Source organism: Spea bombifrons, chromosome 12, assembly GCF_027358695.1.
Source record: "Spea bombifrons isolate aSpeBom1 chromosome 12, aSpeBom1.2.pri, whole genome shotgun sequence".
Classification (NCBI taxonomy): domain Eukaryota; kingdom Metazoa; phylum Chordata; class Amphibia; order Anura; family Pelobatidae; genus Spea; species Spea bombifrons.
This window is the reverse complement of record NC_071098.1, coordinates 29,806,817-29,832,382: the sequence shown is the minus strand read 5'-3', so window position 1 is coordinate 29,832,382 and position 25,566 is coordinate 29,806,817. Positions and strand designations below refer to the sequence as shown.

At 41.8% G+C, this 25,566-nt stretch overlaps 1 protein-coding gene across 1 annotated transcript in view; it reads right to left on the bottom strand.

Annotated features, from left to right (window-relative positions):
• Positions 1-25,566, bottom strand: part of GRIK5 (glutamate ionotropic receptor kainate type subunit 5) — a 46,189-nt gene that overhangs the window by 7,864 nt on the left and 12,759 nt on the right. Inside the window, exons 2-15 of the mRNA XM_053451858.1 lie at positions 19,569-19,711; positions 15,519-15,683; positions 12,751-12,848; positions 10,772-10,937; positions 7,990-8,168; positions 7,725-7,778; positions 7,291-7,452; positions 7,041-7,193; positions 6,725-6,829; positions 6,397-6,504; positions 5,651-5,854; positions 2,063-2,176; positions 987-1,096; positions 5-178 (exon numbers count right to left, since the gene is read on the bottom strand). Coding sequence (XP_053307833.1) covers positions 5-178; positions 987-1,096; positions 2,063-2,176; positions 5,651-5,854; positions 6,397-6,504; positions 6,725-6,829; positions 7,041-7,193; positions 7,291-7,452; positions 7,725-7,778; positions 7,990-8,168; positions 10,772-10,937; positions 12,751-12,848; positions 15,519-15,683; positions 19,569-19,659 — 1,883 coding nt within the window. The 5' untranslated portion in view covers positions 19,660-19,711. The remainder of the gene's footprint in view (positions 1-4; positions 179-986; positions 1,097-2,062; positions 2,177-5,650; positions 5,855-6,396; positions 6,505-6,724; positions 6,830-7,040; positions 7,194-7,290; positions 7,453-7,724; positions 7,779-7,989; positions 8,169-10,771; positions 10,938-12,750; positions 12,849-15,518; positions 15,684-19,568; positions 19,712-25,566) is intronic.

Genomic DNA, 25,566 nt, shown 5'->3' with positions numbered 1-25,566 from the left:
ATACCAGACTCCACTAACGCATCTGGTGGAGAGAGCCCGGGGCATGACCTCTGACCCCTGCTGCATAAACCCTCCCACAGGGAACCATAAACTGTTGCCCAACGTGTACTGGTTCTCCAAGATGTGATGTCGCTCACGTAGGCAGGGGTGTGGGTTATACCATTCATAAGGACTCAATCTGCAGGGGGAAAGAGAAATAGCAATAATTATACCATTAATAGGTTTATGGTGCCTACAAGTGTAGAGGTGTGGATTATACCATTCATAAATGAGGGGGAGAGCATAGATCTGAGTTATATCATGCCTTCCATATACAGCATCTAGTTTCTTCAACAGGTACGGATGATCTCCATACTCCGGTACCCATGAATCATAAGCATTCTCCGTAAAACAAGGCTTTAGGTCACCCTACTGCGGGGTCACCTTAGGATCTCAGATTATATAATGTTCTAGATTGGGGTGGACGAGACAGCATGTGCTAATGATACAACAAACACACTGTTTGCGCATGACCAAACATAACAGCATACACAATATTTGGTGCAAGGAAGGTTAGACGGTGCTAGGTGTGCACAGGGACACAGAGGAGGAACGGCATATATTGGGTTACATATGGTTTACTATGAGACGGTACCCTCAGCCATGTATGTAAGGGATTTAGGAAGACATATCATGACAAAGAGCTCAGCTAAATACAGTATATACTGTCTTGCCATGGCTTTATCCCCAAGGTCTCCACGTGATGCAGAGTTCAGTGATTGTATCATTGAAGGTGAAGGAAATGGTCCAAGAGATGCCCAACCCTTCATTACCGCAATTTACCATCCTCCGAACTCAATATATAGAGATGTTCTGAATGGTTGGAATTACAATTAGAGATGGTGTTAGAGTAATAAGGTGGATGTGTGCAGGGATCAGTACGCAGGGGATATATGAGGGTCGGCGCGCCGCGCGAACACAGGTCGGGGCAGTACGCGGGGTTTTACCTGGCCGCCAGGAACAGCACGCAGCTGACTGCCAGATAAGCCAACAACATGAAGAGCCAGACAGCAGGAGAGAAAGGATCCAGGAAGGAGAAATAACCAGGCTTCCGTCCCTGCAGGAGACAGGGAAATATATACAAGGGGATCACGGTGAGAGGGTATATATCCGGTACATCACTGAGAGGGTGCAGTGTAAACAGGAGAGGGTGTGGAGTGTATACAAGAAACGGTGCGCCTGGTATAGATGCAAGAATGAAGTATGAGGGCATTCTCATTCGAAACAGGAGACAATGCACATTACAAGCAAAAATCGGCCATTGTATGCGATGCCCGACATGTGGAATGCTGTGGAATCTGAACATTCCGTTCTGTTTTTAACGGGCATTGTACAGAATGCCAAGCCAGGCTTAACCAACATATAAAAAGAGCATAATTCTAATTCAAAAATAAATATAAAAACTAGCGGAATAACGAATGTCGCACTGAGTTGGTTTCTGTTAATATTTTTTAAAGAAAGTGGCACCCCCCCCCAGTTTCAGATTTTCTTCTATTACAATTTTGATTTTATGAAACACAGAAAATGCTGAAAACGTTTATTTAGACAAAGAGAGAACAATGCGAAGATGTCTATACAGAATTACAGATATATTGAGGCACTACAGAGGAGAACACAGTTTGAAAACCTTTTTTTATGTTCATTTAATAATTCTGGCACGTTTTACAGTCATTGCGGGTATTGTGGCGAATGAATGAGATTAATTCAAGCTTTTAAAAGAAGCATTCTTCAATTCCCTCACTGCATTTATTACCTCTGTTGAGCAGCCGTTCCATATACCAACATCATGTCTTCTGAAGTAGTACTTCTAGGCTGATAAGCTGCCACCTTAGCACCTTTTCATGTCTAACAAGTTTGACCTTTGAGGACCTATTCATATAGGGTGACTTTTAGAAACATTGTTGGCGGCCATGTTTTCCCACTTTCAGTTCTCAAGATGAGAAATTGGGTAACCAGTGCCCCGACAATTACATTTATGGACAGGGTGGCATGGATGAGTATAAGGGTATAAGGTAGTACCTACCATTTGTACACGGTACAGAATGCTAATCCCGAGGGTCATAAATGGTTTGGAAAAGTCTATCACTTTCTCCCGTTCCGCCGTGATGGTAAAAGCTGCAACAGCAAGGTCCGCCTTCTGTGGAAAGAGATGTGGAGTCGGGACTCAATGAACAAGAAGATGGTTACAGAATCCTAAGCAACAAGACCAATGATCCCAAACATGTTTTATTTTAAAAAAAATCCCATTTTTTTTTTTTAAATTCTCGCAGTTTAACGTTGATAAATATAAAATAATGCACTTGGGATGTAGAAATCCCAAAGCAGAATTTAACAATGGGGACACACAACAAAAGAGAGGAACCTGGGAGCATTTAATAAAGCAAGTAGTGAAGCATGAAACAGATGGACAATGAGTTCCACACAAGTCCATGGGGTTACTTTGGAATGTTCAGCTTTCATTTGGAAAATATCATTTTGAAGGACAATGAGGCACCACATCCAGAACCAAATCTGATTTCATGTAGGACCCCACTAAATACCTAAAAACAAGGGTTTTGAACAAAGCCGGAGTATGAGACTACGATAGCATGAATCTAGAGGGCTTGATACTGTCGATGACTCCATCAATATTTGACAAACATTCACCAAAATCTTCATCATGGAGGACATCAGCTTCATCCTACTTGAGTATTCTCCAGAACTCAGACTGACCCGAAAAAGCTCAGCTTTCAACCCAAAAAAATCTCAGTCCACATAACTAAATTCCAACTACTGGAAGAGAAGGGCCAACGACTGTCCGGTTTTGATGGACAAACTCATTCAAATACAACTCAGCTCTTGGTCAATGGGCCAGAATGTTCAGGCATTATCTGGTGATTAATGTCTGGAATTCTGATCAATCAGAAATCACGATTCTCATAAAAGCCCAGAACGTTAACCATGTAAGTTCGCTATACATAGTAATTAAATCTAGTAATTACATCTAGACACTCACAGGGATATTTAAAAGCCAGCCAAGAAGCATATAATGCATGGAGATGAATGTGTGCTGTAACTAAAGAGATTCAGATCTCCCAAGTTACTCCACCGCTTAGCTTTTCTACCATTATAGTATTTTCCACACGTGGTTAATTATTAACTAAAACAATCTACAGAAAGCAAAAAATCTTGTAAACTGCCACCGGCGTTGTCTCTTTCATGTGTCCAGAACCTCGACCGAAGACCTGGTTCGCCCCGTTCCCAGAGGAAAACCGCCATATTAGCCAATAACCTTAAAGAACGTTCAGAAGAGCGATGGCGCAACACATGGAATATTTCACAAAGGTAATAAAGTTCCACTTTTTTTTCCTGCTATAATCTCAGATATTATACAGCTCGGCGGTTTGTATCTCTATTGGAAATATTTATTGGCCTATCTGACGACCTGACTCCAGATTGCTCGCCGTATGCATTTCTAATCATTCAATGTCCATTCAACGCATTCATTGGCAGGTGGGTTTATTAGCAATCGCTCTGCCATTCTCAGATTGGACGCAATCAATCTGTTTTACAAATGGAGGTTTTCGTCCAACATGGGGAAGAAAAGCAAAAAAAAACACGTATCATCCTGACAGAAGGAAAAGCTATTTACCGATCGACCTTTTAGTGCCAAAAGAGCAGGTAAAGCACTGGGTAGAACGCTAAGGATTAAAGAATTGGAGGCAAAAACTTGCGGCAGATACAAACAATCTCCATTGTGTCGTATCATGTTTAGGGAAGGGTAAAGGTTGTTGTTATGAATGTGTAGGAAAAAGCCAGACGATAAGTCAGTTAGGAGAATGCTGTGGCAGCTGCAGTTTAACGTTGATAAATATAAAATAATGCACTTGGGATGTAAAAATTCCAAAGCGGAATTTAACGATGGGGACACAACAACAAAAGAGAGGAACCTGGGAGTATTTATTTCTCATGAAAGCTAAGCAGGGGATTTAATAAAGCGTCGGAAAAAGCAAGCAGGGTGCTGGGTTGTATAGGGAGAGGCTTTAGTAGCAGTAAGGGGTGGTTCTGCCGCATTACACATCTCTAGCCAGACTTCGCCTAGATTATTGTGTACGGTTCTGGAGACCCCATAGATCAGGTTACCTATGGATTACAGAGGATCATGGGAACTGGGGTATGGGAATATGATTTTAGCACTATGCACAGGCTGATCAAAATCAAAGACTTTTAGGTAGGACCACGATTGCCCAAGGATCGAGAGAGTAGCTGTTCAAAAACAGATTTACTGCTCCTCTATCAACGGTTGCACGAGGATATTGGGAATTGTAGTCCATCAACTATCAGACTCGGTTTGCCTGTTTGGAGTCTATGTAAATCCAATGAAAACAGTGTTTAAAATATTCTAGATTCTCATCTTAGCGAAAATGTTGCTCACGATGCTATTGCAAGATGTGCGAAAGCACCCAAGATCTAGTCGGAGGTGGCAGCAGGAGGCTGCAGACAGCGATATTTACATCCGAGCCGCTCGTGTGCAACCAAAGCAAGGTTTTTTGTTGATGATGAGGTCTGCGGATCCAGCTGCTCTGTATTCAGCTGCCTGAATCCCTTTGGGGCTAAATAGAATAAGAACATATTGCAAGCCAAAATTCAAAAGCCATAATGATCAAATGCTATTTATTTGAATAGACGCCTTGCTTAAAAGTAAAGACGCCGTCCTCATCAGGTCTAAATTATTGCAGTGGGATACTATGACAAATTCCATAGCAAGACGACCTAGAATGCAGGAACCTACAGCTCAACCAGGCTGCATAAATGTTCCACAACGTGTCACATTAGGGATGTGGACCTAATTAGGTGGTCTCTATGACTGAGACATCTTAAAGGGACAGTTTAATGTCACGGGCAGCCCCACTGGAGAAGAATGTATATTAAATAATACGTGACCTACCCTAACTAAACATACATTCTTTAAAATCTATATTAAAGGTCGGATCATTCTAGCCACTGATTGGTTAGGGGGTACTTTCTGCGCAGCGTTCAACGAGCCAGCTCTGGCAAGGAGATGTGTCCTGCCGGGGTGGAGGGCCATGGGGCAAACGCTTATAGAGATAACTCTTCTATCAGATGCGCTTTAACGGCTAGAATGTCCCTAAAGTGTCGAAAAAGTAAAATAGAGCAACTCAGTTAAATGCCATGAAAAGCTTTTTTTTAAGTCAACAGCATTATGAAAATCCCCAGCAGCCAATTTACTGCATCGAACACAAGCCCTGAAATAATGCCAGTGATATTAAATATAATTAAAAAATATTGATTTAAGTTATATCTCAGACAAACTATTTCCGATGATACTTCCTTTATTCATACTTGTTGTAATCATATATATATATATATATATATATATATATATATATCATAATAAATGTTCCAGGGTCCCCCAAAAGTTCCTAAGCGGTAATCAAGGTTAACAAAAATGCAAAGCGACACAAATTTCCAAACAAACAGAGGAGGAAAGAGAGGCATCAGGGGAGGTAGGGGATACATTCTCTGGGAAATCGGTGCCCGAGGATACATCCGTATACCAGAAGTGATAGGATGTCCTCATGATGGAGCATCTGAGATTCTTATCACCTACCCTGTTGATGAGTTCTCCCACCATTCCCGTCCAGGAACCATTTGGTTCAGGGGCCCCATACAGTCCGTCCTCCACAAGTTTGATTTTGTAGTTAAAGCGGAGGAGGGACGCCAATTCCATCAGCATCTCGGCGCAGAATCCCTCATACTGGTCATTTCCAGACAACGAGCGGTAATTCGCCTTGCGCATCATGTATGGGTTCTCCTGTAGAGTAACGGAGGCACATTTGTGCTGGGGTGGTAGAAGAAGGGAAGGGGTGTAGGACAGCTAAAGTAAGGGGGCACTGAAAAAAGAGCAAGCAACAAGTTGGTGGATCTGTGAGTCAAGTGAGAACAACAGAAGGAAAAGGGTGAGTTCTAGAACACTGAAGGTTCAACCCAAAATAACGGTGCAAAAGAAATGTTGGATATGCCATATACACAGCCATGTTTACTGTGGATGGAGCGTCGAGGGAACTTCTACTTGAGGGACCATTGCAAAGGACATTGTAAGATTCTACGCCTTGACTATAGGAGCTAGAACTGATTTCAGATTCCTCAAGTCTACCTGAAGGATTTTGTGATCTTCTACAGCTATTGATGGGTAAAACAGATACATTAATTATTGCTCATGAAAAATACTCATGATGGAGGACAAACAAAAAAATCCCTCTTTGTATTTGCAGCACTTGGACTGTGAGACCAATACAATGTTGGAAGAATATACAGGAAAGGATTAGTGGAACGTTTTAGATGGGGAGGACTCACCAGAATAGTTGTGACCACCAGAGTCTTATTCTCCAGGGTCTCTGAAATGTTAATATCCAGACTGGTGGCATTCATGGCCAGGGTACGGTTGGAATACCAGACTCCGATCTGCAGACATAATTACCCAATGATTTATAGTGGCTATATCTCCAATATTTATCTTGCCACACCCCTTTTTAATTAAAATAAAATAGACGTTTTAAGTATTGAGTTTTATGCAAACGTTCCCGATACACAGCCACCACCTCTACCCATCATAGCCACCACTCTCGCTATGGCTCATACAACCAACTACTCCCTGTCTACCATTTGTCTTCTCCATTCTTACCTCTCGGTGACTGTCCCCTGCCTTCTCCAGGATCCGCAAAGTGTAGTTTGTTCTCTGCCCTTTGCTGTTGAATTCTACCCTTCCAGTCAGGCCATCATACTCTACCTAGCAGGGCAGATGGAGAGGGGGGCAACAAACAAGCAGGAGAAGTGTGGGTATTAGGGAAGAGGGTAATCGGGGCATGTTCATTAGGGGAAGGGGGGACATGTAAGCAAAGATCAAGCTTTAGCAATACAGTGTTCCAGTTGGAGCGTGATTTTAATGTTAAAGAGGTGGTTTGTGAGTGAGTTGAATATTTTAACACGTTATTTCTTACCATTCGCAGATAGTTCATGAGGCTCGTTCCGTGTTGCCAAATCTGTGACGTGCTACAAGACAGCTGCTTCACCCCAATCTCCTGGCTTCGGTTTAACTCTCGTACGGCGTTGACTACAACATGCACAGCATCAAACATCAAGGCAGCGGAAAGCTAGAGAGAGAAGGAAAATCGTTTTAAAACCGGAATGTAATCGTTGGGAATTCAGGAGGAGTGGAGGTGTTATCCCCAACTTTACCGAGGCACTCACCGCTGGACCCAGGTATCCGCCAAGTTCACAGTTTTCTCTCCATGACATATTGAGGCTCCTTAAGAATTCCAAGTAGAAGGGATGGCTGCTGTTATACATGGAGAATCCCAAAATATTGGAGTGATCGCTAACTACTCCTTCCAGAGGTAGTAAGGGGAAGTCCTGGGCAGACACAGAGAGCTTGGTTCTTATTCATATCTTATTTCTTTACAATTTCAACAGCTGTCCCAGACCTCTCTGTCTACAATATAACTACTTCTCCTTTACTATATCAGCCCTCACTTTCTTTTACACAAAAGATATCGTGTTCAATGAGACACGGTCAAACCTACCCTATGCTTTCTGTCCCCCATATCTCCAGTTATCCTGCTCTCATCTCACCAACCCCAATCCTTAATGTCCTGCCCTCCCAGTCACCAAGTCTGCGGTCTTACCATCGTGGTCAGTATGTACTTGTAATGAGCAGATGTCATTCCGAGCTCTGAGGCCTGGGAAAGAGATAGAGAGAAGAATTATGTTGGGGATTCTGAGAGGATGGAGCTTGTTTTGAATAACCTTGAGCTCTCCATATGTTGTTATATGTCGTATCATCCTGGGGATGACCACATCATAGTCTAACAACAGTAGGAGACTCAGAGGTTGTCCATAACAAGGTTATATCAAATGCTACTGATACCTATAGGTAACTTCCCCACTCACCTTCTTAAGAATGAGGTGAGACACTGTTGCATTGGCATCAATGATGATTGTGGAGACTTTGTCATCACGAATCTCTTTAAGTAACGGCGTTGGGTCATTAGTCTCATCTAGCATCCGCACAGATAGCGTGTCCTTAGAGATGAGGAACTGACGAACAAGTTCCTCCAACCTCAACAAACCTGGGTGTAAAAAAAAATACAAGGAAATGTAAGGTTCTATGGAATACAACAACAAAGGAAAAGGCTGTGAATGAGAGTCCAGCTCAAAGGAGAACGGACAAGGATGCAAGTGCTGGAAATTAAACAAATATCTTGGAAAAATGTTTTTGATTCATAAAGGCACATGGGAGGCATAAGAATTAAAATATAGGTTTAGGGTGGCAGACAACTCAAGCCCGCAATGTTTCTATAAATACAGCTTGTGAACTGTTATTCCGTAGATACAATGTGTCAGCAGACAACACGTCATTGTCCTGAAAGCCACACAAACTTCTATATAAAGCACCCTGCTTCACGCTCTCGCCACGTCTTCTATTTTAATATCATTTATTAACCTCTGTCTCGAATTACACAATTGACACATTGATCAGCAGTCTCACAGAGAAATTGTAGGCGTCTATCCCTATCGGCACATTGCAGATCCACTCAATTAGAGACTGGGTACACTCAGAATATGTTAACATAAAAAATAAAAAAGATACAATTTGAGAAACCAATCAGGAGGTGTGATTAATGCTGGGGAAATTCCTATATTTCCAAGCACAAAACATAGCAAATGGCTTATTAAACATGTTAACTGTTAACGTATTAATCATGTTAACTTATTAAACATATTAACTTAGTAACCTTATTAATCATGTTAACTTATTAAAAATGTTAACTTGGTAAAAATATTAATCATGTTAACTTATTAATCATGTTAACTTATTAAGCATGTTAACTTAGTAAACTTATTAATCATGTTAACTTATTAAAAATGTTAACTTAGTAAACATATTAATCATGTTAACTTATTAATCATGCTAACTTAGTAAACATATTAATTATGTTAACTTATTAAACATGTTAACTTAGTAAACATATTAATCATGTTAACTTATTAAACATGTTAACTTAGTAAACTTATTAATCATGTTAACTTATTAATCATGTTAACTTATTAAGCATGTTAACTTAGTAAACTTATTAATCATGTTAACTTATTAAAAATGTTAACTTAGTAAACATATTAATCATGTTAACTTATTAATCATGTTAACTTATTAAGCATGTTAACTTAGTAAACTTATTAATCATGTTAACTTATTAAAAATGTTAACTTAGTAAACATATTAATCATGTTAACTTATTAATCATGTTAACTTATTAAGCATGTTAACTTATTAAAAATGTTAACTTAGTAAACATATTAATCATGTTAACTTATTAATCATGTTAACTTATTAAAAATGTTAACTTAGTAAACATATTAATCATGTTAACTTATTAATCATGTTAACTTATTAAAAATGTTAACTTAGTAAACATATTAATCATGTTAACTTATTAATCATGTTAACTTATTAAACATGGTAACTGTTTTTCAGCTCTAGTGATTAAGGTACATTTTTAAGGAGGGCAAAACAAAGGGTATTACAGTAGGTATAAGTACCTATTGGCCCCATCAATCTCTTCTTTATCCTCTTTGAAATGTATTCCTAATAAATCGGGTCTTTTCATTTTTTTGTTAAGTATATTTTTCCATTCTACTTTTATTAGCATCCACTTATGCTCGCATGGCTTAGTACTTATGTGAATGAGAATTCTGTCCAAATAAACCCTTTTGATTACCAATGGAATGGTCCCAATGGTGGGTGCCAACAGAAAATGGGATTTATCTAACTCCCAGCGCAATAAATGGTTTCCCATAATAATGAAAAATCAAAAATAATAGGCGATAAAGAATAAAAATTAGACAATGAACAAAAGTCCTTTCACCCCATGCATTTTTTCGTTAGGCTGTGATTTCCCTTAATGGACTAATAGATCATCGGTATGATATTCTGTTGAGTAAGCATTGTAGAATTTGGAACACTCACAATAACTCTTCCAAATAGTTCACATAAACACTCGCTGTATTACTACATAATTCTACCTAGAACTACTGCCCACATCACAAAGCTGCCATATCTCCTCCGGATAACTGCTGCCTTCTATTAAACATAACTTCTTTCTATAACTCCTCCGGTAGCTACTAATGTCCAGTTCCCACAACTCTTTTATATTACCTTAAAGAATAGTAAAGCTTCAAGATAAGAGACATCAAACAGATGGACATCTTCTCTATCCATCTATCAATCTATCTATCCATCTATCTATCCATCCATCCATCCATCTATCCATCCATCCATCTATCCATCCATCCATCCATCTATCCATCCATCCATCCATCCATCCATCCATCCATCTATCTCTCTATCTCTGAACTACACTGTGAGGATTGAAGCTAAGTCATTCATTTTCAATGTATGTGTGAGCATTCAAAAGTGTTCCGATGTCATACAAAATCATGAACGTAACTAAATGACAGGTTTTTGTTCCCTACTCCTAACAAGATCTACCTTGGGCTTTGTGTAATTAATTACCAAAGTTGAAGAAGAGAATGCTGAAAGGGACATGTCTCTTTTAAATACTATTTCATTGTAACATTCCATTCAAGAAGGCAATTTACAGGCATTACAAATAAATTTTCCATAGCTAACAATATATTGCGATATGGTATAAATATAGATTCTTCTGCTTACATTCGGCCTTGGCACAGATAAGGCTTGTAGATGGGTTGTGGAAGGATTTCAAGATGTGCGAGACAGCGAGGCTAATGTCCTCATTACTAGGGTACAAACTGACGGAAGCAAATCGCAGGTACTGAAGCTTGGGGGCTTCTTCTGAGCCCACCTTTATGTGGGGGATCTAGGAGAGGAAATAAGAAAGTGAGAGAAAAGAATAAGAGGCGGGGAGAAGATGACCATCAAATGAAATAATGAACGGGGAAAAAAGACGTCACGTGGAAATGAGAGAATGGATAGAAAATATAACGAGTAGATTGGAGAGAGAATGTGAGGGAATGAGATGCCTGACATCAAGAACGGTAATAAGAAGTTAAGGGGGATAGAAAAGGATGATGGGGAGTTGAGAGAAGATGAAACAGAGTTGGTGAAGAATGTTATACTGAGATGAATGGGAGGAAGATTTATTGAGGTAAATGAATGAGATGAGAAGAAAGGGTGATGAAATGTTTCATTAAGAGATCTAACATGAAAGTAGGTGATATAAAATAGCAGAGAGGGAATGAGAGTGAGGATGGGAAAAGGATGGAGGAGATGATAAGGATGCGGCACAATGAGTTAATAGAAATCAGATGTTGGACATACTTGGGAACTTTCTAAATGAGCTGCTCCTGAGACTCTACGAATATTAATAGCCCATCACAAAGATCCTATTGCTAATTCTGGCAACTAAATGTTTCTTATAAAGGTCCTTATGAAACCCATGACTTGTTAAAGATATTCCCAATGAAGTCAGCTGTATTAAGCCGTGATATTGGATTAAAATACCCCTCAGTCAGTCAGTTCCTAAGTACGGCGATGAGCGGACAAGAAGAAGAGGTGAACGGGATAAGCAAAACAGAATGCGAGGGGAGCGAAAGACAATAGAACGCGATGGCCTCTGTTTAACAGCGACCGAGAAATGAAAGCAAAAACGGACACATTCCGTGATCTAAAAAAATGTTCTACGCCCGATCAAAAACACTCAATGAAAGCCGATGACATCATTCTTCTCTTGAGCTGCCCTTTAAGAATGAACCGGACGGCCGATCCAAACACACGCTCACAAATTAGGCGATATATTTAGATGACGCCGGCTCCACCAGAGTTTGAGCCATACATCTGTAACCTTGAAGGTTCTCGATGTTCAGCGTCGTGTTGTGTTTTGGCTCCGCTGCTCCTTTAATGAACAATGCTGAACTTCTCACTTCACATCACGGCCCCTTTTCCACAGATGGATGTGAGCCACGTCTGTTCACTTGTCTCTATAAATGAAGGCTCTGTGGTTCGCGCGTCCAAAAGCCTTTCTTTTCACACTGATTTCTTAATCATGCGTTAGAGTCTGTGACGTGAAGCATCCTGCCCCGCGGCTCCCTGCGCGTTAGCGATACTTCAGAAAGACTGCAACGTGTCTATGCTCTTTCTGTGCTGCACCGAGTATTCCCGGCATCGCTATAACCTTGCTATCTGTCACCTCGCCGGTCCCTCGACGGACTTTAAAACTTCATCCCTGTCTTGTTCATCCCCGTCTTAGTATGAATTATCTGTCCCTGAGAGCGATGTAAGAAAGCACCTTTTTTTTCCCCTCAATGCACTTAAACATTGTGTCTTCCAAAATATCTACCAAAAAATGGATTATCTTTACCTATTGGTCTCGGAGGATAACCCCGATGATACTTCTTAATCGACCGATGTTTACGGACTGAAATGCATAAGATTAGAAGACCTCAGTGGTCCTCCCTTTAAAATCTTCGCGAAACGTCCTAAATATATACCCGATAAATGCGAAAGCTGTTGTTTTTCCCACCGTGTGGTGGTTGAATGTCTTCTGCCTCTCAAGGAGTAAAGCCCCCTCCTGGGTCTTGTTTGGTGCCAGTCGTGGCTGACATAATTCATTATCTGGCGTTACATAGGGTTCCGAGACCACCATATGGAAATATGTATGCATTGCTCCTTACCTCCTTTTCCCCACAGATGTGACTGACAGTGGATGCAGAAGCTGGACTGTTTGAGGGTCCGAGGACAGCAACTACTCCTTTGGGTAAAATCTGACACACTGCATCGAAAAAGAAAAACGAATGAGGAACTTACGAAGATTTGTATCGTATATATACCACGTACTTCATGCAACGCCACCCTCTTGCCCCTTGTGTTTATGTTCTGTGCCAATGATGCCATCACACCTTTCCAATGCCAACATCTCCACCAAGGCTTTGGCAACATTTCGGAACATAACAGATCCCTTACAATTTTGAGTGTTGATACCGTCCCTGGTGGATCTAGACGGACGTGAGAACATCTACAGGTTCTCCTGAGTTATAGAATCAAGAGGTAATACCCAGAACATCCCAATAATCCCAAATACATTAACCTCTTACTTTGGGGTCTGGAACACACATCACCCTTCAAAGGTTTGGGGTCACTGAGCTGTTTTTATGGAAAACAAGGAAATTTTTGGCTGTAACATAATCAGAAAAGGGTTTTCTAACCATCAATTAGCCTTTTAAACCTAAATTTGGATCAGCGAACACAACATGCGATTGGAACACAGGAGTGATGGGAGTGATGGGAGTGATAAAGGGCCATTGGAACACAGGAGTGATGGGAGTGATAAAGGGCCATTGGAACACAGGAGTGATGGGAGTGATAAAGGGGCCATTGGGACACAGGAGTGATGGGAGTGATAAAGGGCCATTGGGACACAGGAGTGATGGGAGTGATAAAGAGCCATTGGAACACAGGAGTGATGGGAGTGATAAAGGGCCATTGGAACACAGGAGTGATGGGAGTGATAAAGGGCCATTGGAACACAGGAGTGATGGGAGTGATAAAGGGCCATTGGAACACAGGAGTGATGGGAGTGATAAAGGGCCATTGGAACACAGGAGTGATGGGAGTGTTAAAGAGCCATTGGAACACAGGAGTGATGGGAGTGTTAAAGGGTCTCTGTACGCCTATGAAGAGATTCCATTAAAAATCAGCCGTCTCCAGCTTCAATAGTCATTTACAACATTAACCCCGTCTGCGCTGGATTTCTGATCCATTTCATGTAATTTTAAAGGACAAAAAAAAAGAAGGAAACTTCTAAGCGACCCCAAACTTTTAAACGGTACGGAATCTTTCCTATCTACCCCCTAAAGTTACGGCAAATAGCTGGTGGTACTCATCACCCATTCGTTATAGAAGGCTGGGGATTCCTCGTGACACTTTTATGTTGAGACTATTAAAAAAATCATGAGATGCATAAAAAACGAGAACGTCCCCAGTTATACAATATTTGGTTAACGATTAATTTCTTCCTCCTTGACAAGAATCTTTTTTTTTTTCTACCCGTTAATTATCCTTTGATGTCACAGATAATGGTTGCCGTACAACCGCATGTCCTAAATATTATTATTAATTATTAACGGCACAAGGTCTTCTCTTAACAAGATTCCTATGAAGAGGGGAAGACGAGCTTGTTGATAATTTACCCCCAACACAAAAATATGAGAAGAAATATAAGAAGAACCCCCTCTTCTGATATAGTAATACCCGGGAACTTTATAAATGGGTTAATCTTTAAATATTAACTCTTTAATAGCACATCGTGAAAAGATTCAATGGAGCGACTCATGAAATGTATTACTCAATACCGGCCCTCGTGGAAACCTTGACTTGTCATTCTTTAAAGATACACTTAATGGAGTCACCTGCATTCAAGCAGGGATATCAACCATAACATACTGGGCGCAAAAGCACCAGCTGATATATGATCACGGCGGGGAGAATAGAAAGGAGTCAGACTGTGTGACCTGCAGAATCTGCCCCTTCACTCTGAGACTCCAGGGCAACGTATTAACCCCGAGGTTGACTTCCTGTTTCGATAGGAGCAATGGTTATCTTAATCATATTTTGGTTTTCTTCCTGTAATGGATCGAAGCGACGCTCCTAGAGGCCGACCTCATTACATCGGCAGCCGCTAATAACATCTGCAGAGGGAACGTGACGCCGAATAAAATCTACAACTTCATTAGAACTGCAGACATTCGTAAAAAAAAAAAGAAAAGAAAATGGCGCAGAGGTTCTAGAGGCACGGCCCTGCCAAAACACGGACAATTTAATTGCCTGGCGCCCCCCTTTAAGCCCCCTAATTAGATATGAAGGGTTTGCTCACAAGAGCTTACAGTCTAGAGGGCAAAAAATAATAAATCGCGAAGTTGACGTTTTGAAGGCTCGGCAGCGAAAAAATGAAAACACTTTGTCACAGTTTGTGATTTCACGGCATGGGCCTCAAACCTCTGCCGCCAGCGTTGCTATGGCAACTGCCGGCAGAAATTAATAGGAACCTCTGAACAAATTAAACTTTACACTCGATCTTCGCAAAGCCCCGTGAACAGCCGAGAGAAACAAGTGCATGCGGATCGCCAACATGTGGAGAGATAAGATATTAATATCCGGGACCTCTCAGGGTTTGGCCCCTGAGTCTCCGGGTCAATAAGCAGGTTGTCGGGGGTCACCCAATATGGCTACTTAATATTTTATTATGATTTAATGGCATCTGAGCATCTCAATAGCTGCTATTCTCACTGCTGTAATCACTGCTTGAGTACAGGTGACTCCAGAACCCCCTGACAAGTCATAGACGACATAAGGTCCACCGCTAGGACCATTTGGTTGCCACCAGCGTCTCGGGGCAGGTCACTCAGACGGCTCCTGGGTTACGACGATGTTAGGTTTAACTTACTGGTGTCTGTAGTCTCGTATTGACTGTCTCTTTGCAATTCAAAGATCTCCACTTCCACGCGTCCGCTAGACGCCCCCTGCGCGTGGCTGTTGATATGTTCTCGGGCTAACGCGAGGGCCAACCTCTCTCCGCGGCCGCAAACGGTCTGATCGTCAAGTATGGCAGCTGGAAAACAAACATAAAAAAGAATGTTACAAAAAAAAAGAGACAGCCCGGGAAGGCCGGGCAGCACGAGACATCCTCGTCTGTGAGTATTTAATGGCAGGTAAGCCTGTGGTGATGCATTAACCTCTAGAGCGCCGGACAGGCGAGAAAATCCCAAGTCATGTGCAATTTGGAGGATTTGTAAAAAGAGAGCGTCTTCTTGTTGCGCGCCGGGAGGTGATGCAGGGGATATAATTAGAGACTGCTTTGTAAATGGCGCGGCAAATTGCTTGTCCCCGCTCACCCCCTGATGTCATTAGTCTTGTGGCTAAAAGGAGCCGCCATCACAGAGCGCCTTCGTGGGCGCAAAACGTTTCGTGACAGGCGAGAAAGTGACCGAGAAAGACGGGAGCATCGATGCGGGAGCCCGGTCTCCGCGGAAATGAAAAGAGACAGCGGGAATTGGGTCTAAAAACCGATCGATCCTGGTGCAAAAGTGGTCTTATCACCATAGCAACCAATGGACTGGTCCAAACACCAGAAACTTTCTAATGGCTGATTTGAAACTTGGTATCAGGGTATGTATGGCGGAGAAGATCTGGTCCAGGTAGAGGACATCTTCAATCACTACGAAGTCCTTGATTACCTATCTATGCCACCCCATGTTTTTTGCTTTAATGAGAGGGTGGTAGATAAGGGCAACAGTCTCCCAGCAGAGGTGGTAGAGGGTAATACAGTGATGGGATTTAAACATGCATGGGATAGACATACGGCTCCTGAATCTAAGACGAGACCAACGACTGATTAAGGTTTGAGTCTTTACAGCAGGAAAAATGGGGCAGACTAGATGGGGGCCGGATGGGGCCGATCTGTCGGCAGATTCTATGATTCTATAATAATTATTATAATATTAATATAAAGATTTCAGCAGGAATGGTATAAAGTGTTTGATTCTTTAGCGTGCACATCGGCGGTGCAGCAATACTGAGACTACCGAGGTCTCTCTTATATCCCATTATGAAAATGATGATTGCCGGCCATGAAAAGACTTTCCAAAGCTGAAGCTCCCACGAGTCCCATTAGCAGCCCGATTCCTTGAGTCACTTGCCCTTTAAGTGTTTCCAGTGACCGGATCATACCGACAACCCGAAGGAGGACAATGAAGGTATCGGTGACCCGCTCGGCGCCAAAAAAACTCCCACCGATCCCTGGATACTCGGCGTCACCGAGAAAGAGATGGGGGGGGCGGGTGGAGGATCCTTTGAAGCTTTTTTTTTTTCATCTCCTGTCTTTATTCAAAGATTTATTACATTTCTTTATTCCGGGGGGTTTTTGATATGTTAATTCTCGCAAATTGTAGAGTATTAAATGTGTGTCTTTATATTAAAGCTTTTATGTGTGAAGTAAGAGAACACAAAACATCTAAAAGACGCCATTATAATAACCTCCCTTCACAGCCTCTGCCGGTCCAAACAAGGATTGGAGGGGAGATTTCCGCTACGCGTTTCCCTTTGGCGGAATCGTATCTTCCAGTGATAGTCTATGTTCTAATGACTTATCGTATGGGGGCATTGGTCTGGGTATTTCTTACTGCAGGGGTAGCCAACAAGAAGCCCCCCGTAGATGCCGTGAAGCTACGTTTCCCAATACCTGGGTGGTCTTGAGGTTCATCATGGACATTATGCATGGAGCAAGAGGTGGAGGTAGATACCCCATATTATAAGCACCCCGTGGTATAGTACCCCATGGCATTGCCTTCCAAAAAGAGGGGGCAACAGAAAATACACACGATTTAGGGACTGGTCACCCATCATAGATGGATTCACTTCTGAAGAGAAGAGGTCTTCACCCGAGAGACCTCAGCGGGCATCGAGCTGAAAGGCGCTCGGCGAAATGCGTTTCCCACTTCAATGCAACACATTACACCGACTTGTAGCCAGATGCCACAAACTCTGAACGTGGAAGCTGGTGGAGACATCTCCTGCATTATCTCGGCTCAGCTGCGCACGCCGAAGCCCCGATGATTCACTCAGCAAGCGGCCAGACGGCCCCTCGAAAAAACAACCAAAAAAGCCCTTCTCTACCGGCAGCTCTTTAGAAAGCAGGCCGAGGAAACAAATTGGCCGAATTAGGAGAGCAATTCCAGTTTGTCATGAAATCTTCAGGTGCTTTCAGCTCGTTATCTCTCCAGTGGTCCTCAGATGGGGAAAAAAAAAAAAAAGGCAGAGTGCAGGAGAAATCTCAGAGGAAGTGAGAGAGAGAGAAGAGAATAACGCCAACACGGAATAAGTTGTTAACAATTGTCTTAATCAATGCATTCATGTCTTTATTGACGTGCCCGTTAGAACTAGAACCAACCATATATGTCGGTGGCTCCTGGGGTTTAATGATAATTGAGCTGTGACACATTTATCCCCGTGACAAAGGCCTATAAAGAAAGCTCCGGGGGAATATTGAGTCATATTCTGATTACAGGGGAGGAAAAACCAGTAACTACAAGTTGTTGGGCCCCTGTGACCCTTTGAAGGCAAACCCAAGGCAAGCGATGACCAAAAGAGGCCGGACGTGAGTGCGGGGAGCTACAATGTAACAATATCTATAATAGTTCTGAATTCTAGACCAGAATCGAGCTAATTCTACAGACGGGGCGGTGTATTATTTTCTATTTAGATGAATTTACTAAGCAGAGGTTACGGGAACATTTTATGAATAGAGAAAAACCTTTGGTGCTGAGTCTTTTCTTGGGCTTTTATTCTGAGAGCTCCTTCTCCGCGGGATGAATTAGGAATAATGACCTCTTTGGTACCTCTTCAAGTCCACTCCTAGCGGGAATGTTGGTCGGCGTTTATACTAAGCAGCAAAAACCACTTATCACAAAAAAAAAAGAGCTGGGGCCAAGGCTTTTACCGCTGCCCCGCGTGACGTAACGTCTGAAGATCTGGCGACCTGCGGTTAGATAAAGCAATGCCAGCCGAAGACAATCAAGGCAGGTCACAAGGAGCCAGCGTTAGCCGGCGAGGTCTGATCACCGGCCTCAGAACTGGTGGAAGCCAGACAGCCGCTCCATCTGGACTCGGGATCAAAGGCCTACATGAGCCTCGTAGAGATGGTGATACCCCAGCTGGGAGGGCATGTGGGCACCAGGACTAAGGAGTAGCTGGGAAGTACAAGAGATGGAACCCCGTTAAGGGTCTCGTTTTATCTCCATCCATGGAGCACCGAGGCTTTATTTCCAGAATTCTCACCATTCCAAGAAATATCCGCCGTAGACGAAGATGGTTATTTATAAGGAGCCATTGTTATGGAACGTGGCCACAGCAGCAAACAGAATGTTCATGTTTATTTGATAAGTGCATTGGTTGCTAAGGTGATAAAACCACTTTTTTTGTAGATTAACCCTTCCAAAATGTGTATTTGGTTTTCCTTACTAATGTACAGAAAAGCTGGGTGACCGAGAAGCCCTGGGGTGGGATAACCAAAGACCATAAGCAAAGATCATAGAGACTCGCTGTAAAGAGAAGTACGGACTTCAGCTCTGTGTGTTAACAGTCGGAGGTCAGCAGGGCACTGGGGTAATGTATGTGGCAGGAGGAGTGATTTATGGGTAATGAGACCTCGGAAGGGGGCAGGGCAGATCCATCACAGAGGATCGATAGGCTGAACGGGAGAGGGGGCGGCCGAGTAACTCCGTACCCCACAGAAACACAGCCTTGGGGTAGGAAGGGGATGCCACATGAGGCCACGGATAACGTGAAGTCAGTCATTTAGGAACCTAGAACACTGAACATGGCACAGCCTGGCCAACGAAACGTTCCTGGGCGGCCAGTTCCCATTGATTAGATTAAACCCGGCACTTCCTACCCCCTGTTGGTATTTATTTACTCCTGGACTGGGGCAGGTACTCACCAACACGTAGCGATGAAAGCACCGAGACCCCCGGGGAGGTGACACTCAGGAGCAGTAGGAGGAGCGGAGCTCCCAGCTCAGGCTGCAGCATCTTCTTCTACTCCTCATGGAGACGGATCGGGGCGCAGCCAGGCTGACACCACCTGTGGGGACAGAGGACAGGGTGACAAAGTGACACAATGGACACGGTGACAGCTGATGTGGCCCCTGCGTGACATAGTGACAGGAGGACAATGATATCTCGTGACAATGTGACATGTCGGAGGCGGAAAGGAAGAGAGGGGACAGGTTTATCATCCCAAAGGAGGTGCCCCCGATACCATCTACATGGCAGCCTCAGGACATAAAGACTTATTTGGGGATCCCAGAAACCCCTGCATGAAACCCCCACAAAAGAGACTCTTTTCAAACACTCTGAGACCGCAGATAAAAGAGAGCGCAATAATAAATGGAATAGAGGGGCCAGATCCACAGAGACAGCTCCCCGGCCCTGCAGCTAAATATTCAGTATGAAGCCACCGAAGGAGATTGCTCCCAATGGGAACCGATTATGGCGAGACACACAGAGACACACAGAGACTACACAATGCAGAGACACACAGAGACTACACAATGCAGAGACACACAGAGACACACAGAGACTACACAATGCAGAGACACACAGAGAGTACACACTGCAGAGACACACAGAGACACACAGAGACACACAGAGAGTACACAATGCAGAGACACACAGACTACACACTGCAGAGACACACAGAGACTACACACTGCAGCAACACACAGAGAATACACACTGCAGAGACACACAGAGAATACACACTGCAGAGACACACAGAGAATACACACTGCAGAGACACACAGAGACTACACACTGCAGAGACACACAGAGACTACACACTGCAGAGACACACAGAGACTACACACTGCAGCAACACACAGAGACTACACACTGCAGAGACACACAAAGACTACACACTGCAGCAACACACAGAGACTACACACTGCAGAGACACACAGAGACTACACACTGCAGCAACACACAGAGAATACACACTGCAGAGACACACAGAGAATACACACTGCAGAGACACACAGAGACTACACACTGCAGAGACACACAGAGAATACACACTGCAGCAACACACAGAGACTACACACTGCAGCAACACACAGAGAATACACACTGCAGAGAGACACAGAGAATACACACTGCAGCAACACACAGAGACTACACATTGCAGCAACACACAGAGGCTACACACTGCAGCAACACACAGAGACTACACACTGCAGAGACACACAGAGACTACACACTGCAGAGACACACAGAGCCTACACACTGCAGAGACACACAGAGACTACACACTGCAGCAACACACAGAGACTACACACTGCAGCAACACACAGAGACTACACACTGCAGAGACACACAGACTACACACTGCAGAGACACACATAGAATACACACTGCAGCAACACACAGAGACTACACACTGCAGAGACACACATAGAATACACACTGCAGAGACACACAGAGACTACACACTGCAGAGACACACAGAGCCTACACACTGCAGAGACACACAGAGGCTACACACTGCAGAGACACACAGAGACTACACACTGCAGAGACACACAGAGGCTACACACTGCAGAGACACACAGAGGCTACACACTGCAGAGACACACAGAGACTACACACTGCAGAGACACACAGAGACTACACACTGCAGCAACACACAGAGACTACACACTGCAGAGACACACAGAGACTACACACTGCAGCAACACACAGAGACTACACACTGCAGCAACACACAGAGACTACACACTGCAGCAACACACAGAGACTACACACTGCAGAGACACACATAGAATACAACTGCAGCAACACACAGAGACTACACACTGCAGCAACACACAGAGACTACACACTGCAGAGACACACAGAGAATACACACTGCAGCAACACACAGAGACTACACATTGCAGCAACACACAGAGACTACACACTGCAGCAACACACAGAGACTACACACTGCAGAGACAGACAGAGACTACACACTGCAGAGACAGACAGAGACTACACACTGCAGACATTTCTCAAGTTCAGGGCTGGCCGCACAGAGCTGCACAAATGGGCATAAAGAAGGCAGAGCACTGGGTTATCTGCCCTGTACATCAGCCCCTGGGTCAAATGGGACCCTATATGGCCGCCATGGCACCATGCACTCCATACTGGGCACCATGCCTCTCTAAACCAGTTAGAAGCTGGCTGAAGGTGACAGGAGTTAAGGTCCAGAAACAGCTGGCGGGCAGCAGGTTGTCCATCCATGCGGTAGACAGAGAGGTGTTGTGGCGAGGAGCTCCGTGGCTGGGAGCTGTCACTATGAATGATGGCCTCCATTACTGTCCCCTGGTCATTAATACCGAGATGGAGCTCTCTCCTGATGAATGGGACAGCGCTCCAAAGGTAGCAAACATCAATACCCCACCCCCACTTAATGTATGCATATATACATGTATGTATACATATAGAGTGCATACAATAAGCATGTAATTAGGTACGTCGATGATCTCACGCATGATTCGGGGACACACACATATAATGTTCACCAGCCTAGAATACCGACAACGAGACGGGCTTCTATTCCTCGGATACAGTTTAAAGAACAGAGAGAGCAGATGCTGACACATACAATATAAATATACATATGAGAAACGCTGTCTCTGGCCAAAATCCTCCCATCATACGCGTACAAAACATGTAAAAACCTTGTATATCAATGCTTCCTACAACCTCGAGTATAAATTATGCATGCGCAGAATAAACAAGTGCAAAGTATATTCAGGACCTCACAGTACGTGGAACCGGGAACAGCACAAAGCGGCTGTAATTCCATAAAATACTATCAATACATCGCAAAATGATAGATGACTGAATAGATTGTAAGCTCACAAGGGCAGGGCCCTCTTCTCGTTTTGTACCGGTAGTTCTTAACATGTGTTAATGTTATAAACCATTTGTATACCGTCAGTTTTAATGTTGTTGTGTGAGACTAAGGAGGAAGGGGCAACCATGGTAGGGCTGGCAGCATTCAGCCCAGGGGGGCAAATCCAACCAAGGGTCCCAGTACTAAAGGAACCCAAAACACATCTGGCAGAATATGTTCCTCAGAAAGAAGGTTTAGAGAAAACCCATCAAGAGGACCTAGTCTTCATGAAAAGGTCAACTTACTCTTGATAACATGGTGGAGGTATGTAGAATATAAGGCACCAGGTTCTAGGTAGTGGCCCAAAATCAGGTAGGTAGTGGCCCAGGGGGCAATTGTACCCTCCTTGCCAGCTCTGGGGACAACGGTGACTTTTTGACACAAGAGGAGCCAAGATGACCTTATGAGCATTTCCGTAAACATCATGAGATCTCCTCAACCAGCCCAGGGCTTGACCTCAAGAGGTCCACAGAGGACCACAACTGTGCTAGCCCAAGATCTTGGACCCTAGGCGACTGCTTAGCATTATTTTGTTTTTATGTTTTTTGGTTGGGAATCACAACCCCGTTACACTGTATAGATCAACATCTTAACCCGTACAGTCAATATAACGCACACCGATCGCTGCAGACAGATGCAGGGGGGGGGGCGGAAATCAACCTTCTTCTCCAGAAAACTCCAGATACTCTTAAGAAGACCAAATTCTAATTAAACATTACATAAAATATTAAATGATTAAATATAATAAAATATAATAATTAAATATATAAGATATAAAAATAATATATATAATAATTAAATATATAAGATATAATAATAATATATATAATAATTAAATATAATATGGGCTGTATCATGAGAACTATTGTATGAATTTATGAAATCAAGGCAGTAACTAGTCATTTTATTTGTGTGTATGGTCTGGGAACCACACGTACCCCCATCAGTATCCTTGTTAATATCTAATTTGCTTAATTAAGCTTAATGACCCATAGCTGTCCTTGTAATCTTGCCAACCCTGAATTGTTTCCTCCTGATTTCCTGCGATCCTTTCCCTGTTATATATTTCAATATTTATCCCTCTCCCCTTTTTTCCTCCTCTCACTTTCCCCCCCAAAATTGTCCACCCTCCCTGACTCAGATGAGACCTTTTTTTTGTGCATTTGCATACGTTTTTTTTTGTAAAAAAAAAAAAAATTAAAAAAAAATTAAAAAAATAAAATAAATAACTCTGGAAGCCTAATGAAAAAATCCTCAGCAAAGAAATAAAACTTTTTTTATACAAGGTTACGGTAAATAAATACAAATTAATACCTAATAAACACGTCGTATAATAATTACTATGTGGGTTATTTAAGATGCTTGTCTGAGAGCTTATAGTTAAATAATATGAATATTTATTACATCTCCACAAATGCTAATAAAAAAGGAAATTGTTTTTGCTTGTTTTTTGTATACGATTAATTTAGCACCAAAGAAAAAAAAATATATATATTTTTTTAATTTCTATAATAGATTTGAAAGTCTCTCTTTTTCACAATTTACTGAATGTTTGTAATAAAATAACAAATTAAAAACTGTCTTGGTTCGTCTTGGGTTAACCATTAGGAAGTTTTCAACAACAACAAAAAAAAGGAGTTTTTCGAAGAAGAGAACAGGAAAGGAAAAATAGAAAGGGGGATGACAGAATGTTTTTGAATATGTTAATCCTTATTCGATCATATCTAATATTTATTTATTTATTCATTTATTTATTTATTTATTTAGGGATGTTATGGGCAATAATTAAAGAAGAAAATTGAGTTTTCCCTCTTTTATGAAAAACACAAAATTGGGAAAAAAAAAAAGGAAGTGAGGAAATTTTCCATTTTAAAATTTCTACCTTTTAAGTATCTTTATTTATAACTTACTAGCCAAACATCAAATAATTCAATTAAATTTAATTAAATTAAAAAAATATATATTTTTCCCTTTGGATTTTTTTTTTTTTCAATTTGTAATTTCTACCTGTTCAGTATCTTTCTTTATAATTTATTAGCCCACCATAAAATAAATATTTGTAGAATTATTAAGGCATCAAAATTAACATTTTTAGACATTCTTCCTATATCTAAATAGTGTAAAAAAATCAGATTTTTTTTTATTTTTTTTCCCAATTATTCAACATTAAATCAAAATGATGTTGAAATTCGAATTTCAGTTTGAAAATCACTCGAGTTTTAATATGTTAACGTATTTCTGTGTCAATACGAAAAATCACATTTGTTTGGCGAGGGGGGGGCGTTCTAAATGATGATCCTTTTTACCTTGAGGAACCTTCAATAACTCATTAATTAGAAGTGTTTTAACTGATGGATTATAAATTCCTTCATGCGATTTACGGGCAAACGATCATTTTCTTTTACGTCTCCTTTCCGATTCACGATAATGATGAAGAGTCCTTATTGTGTTTCGTTATTGCAACAATCGTTTTTTATATTTACTTATTTATTCTACTTGACACCTTCCAAGAGAACAACGTTGCTTTTCTTTTTCTATTACTTTGATGGAAACTAAGTAACATTTAGAAATGCAATTATTGTCCTTAACAGGTTGGTCATCATCATCATCATCATCATCATTTTTCTTTAAGGGTCAGTGAAGTGTGACCATGCGTTTAATAACCTATTCTAGAAATTCTGCATGTTCACACTATATACTTTATATAGTTTATATATATTTATATGTAGATAACAATTATAGCTATATATATATACCAGTATTTATTTATATATTATATAATATATATATATGTATATAATAATATTATTATATTATAATATTAGTTATATATATAATTTTATATCTCTAGAGATTTGTGTAAAGATCCCAAATTAGATTGGATTAGAAGTATAATTCTAGGAAGGAAGATCCAGTATATTTGATTTCTAAGAGACCAGTGTTGGACCATACCATTGAGCTGCATCCACAGAAATGACAACATGCTTTTTTGAGTGTTTCTC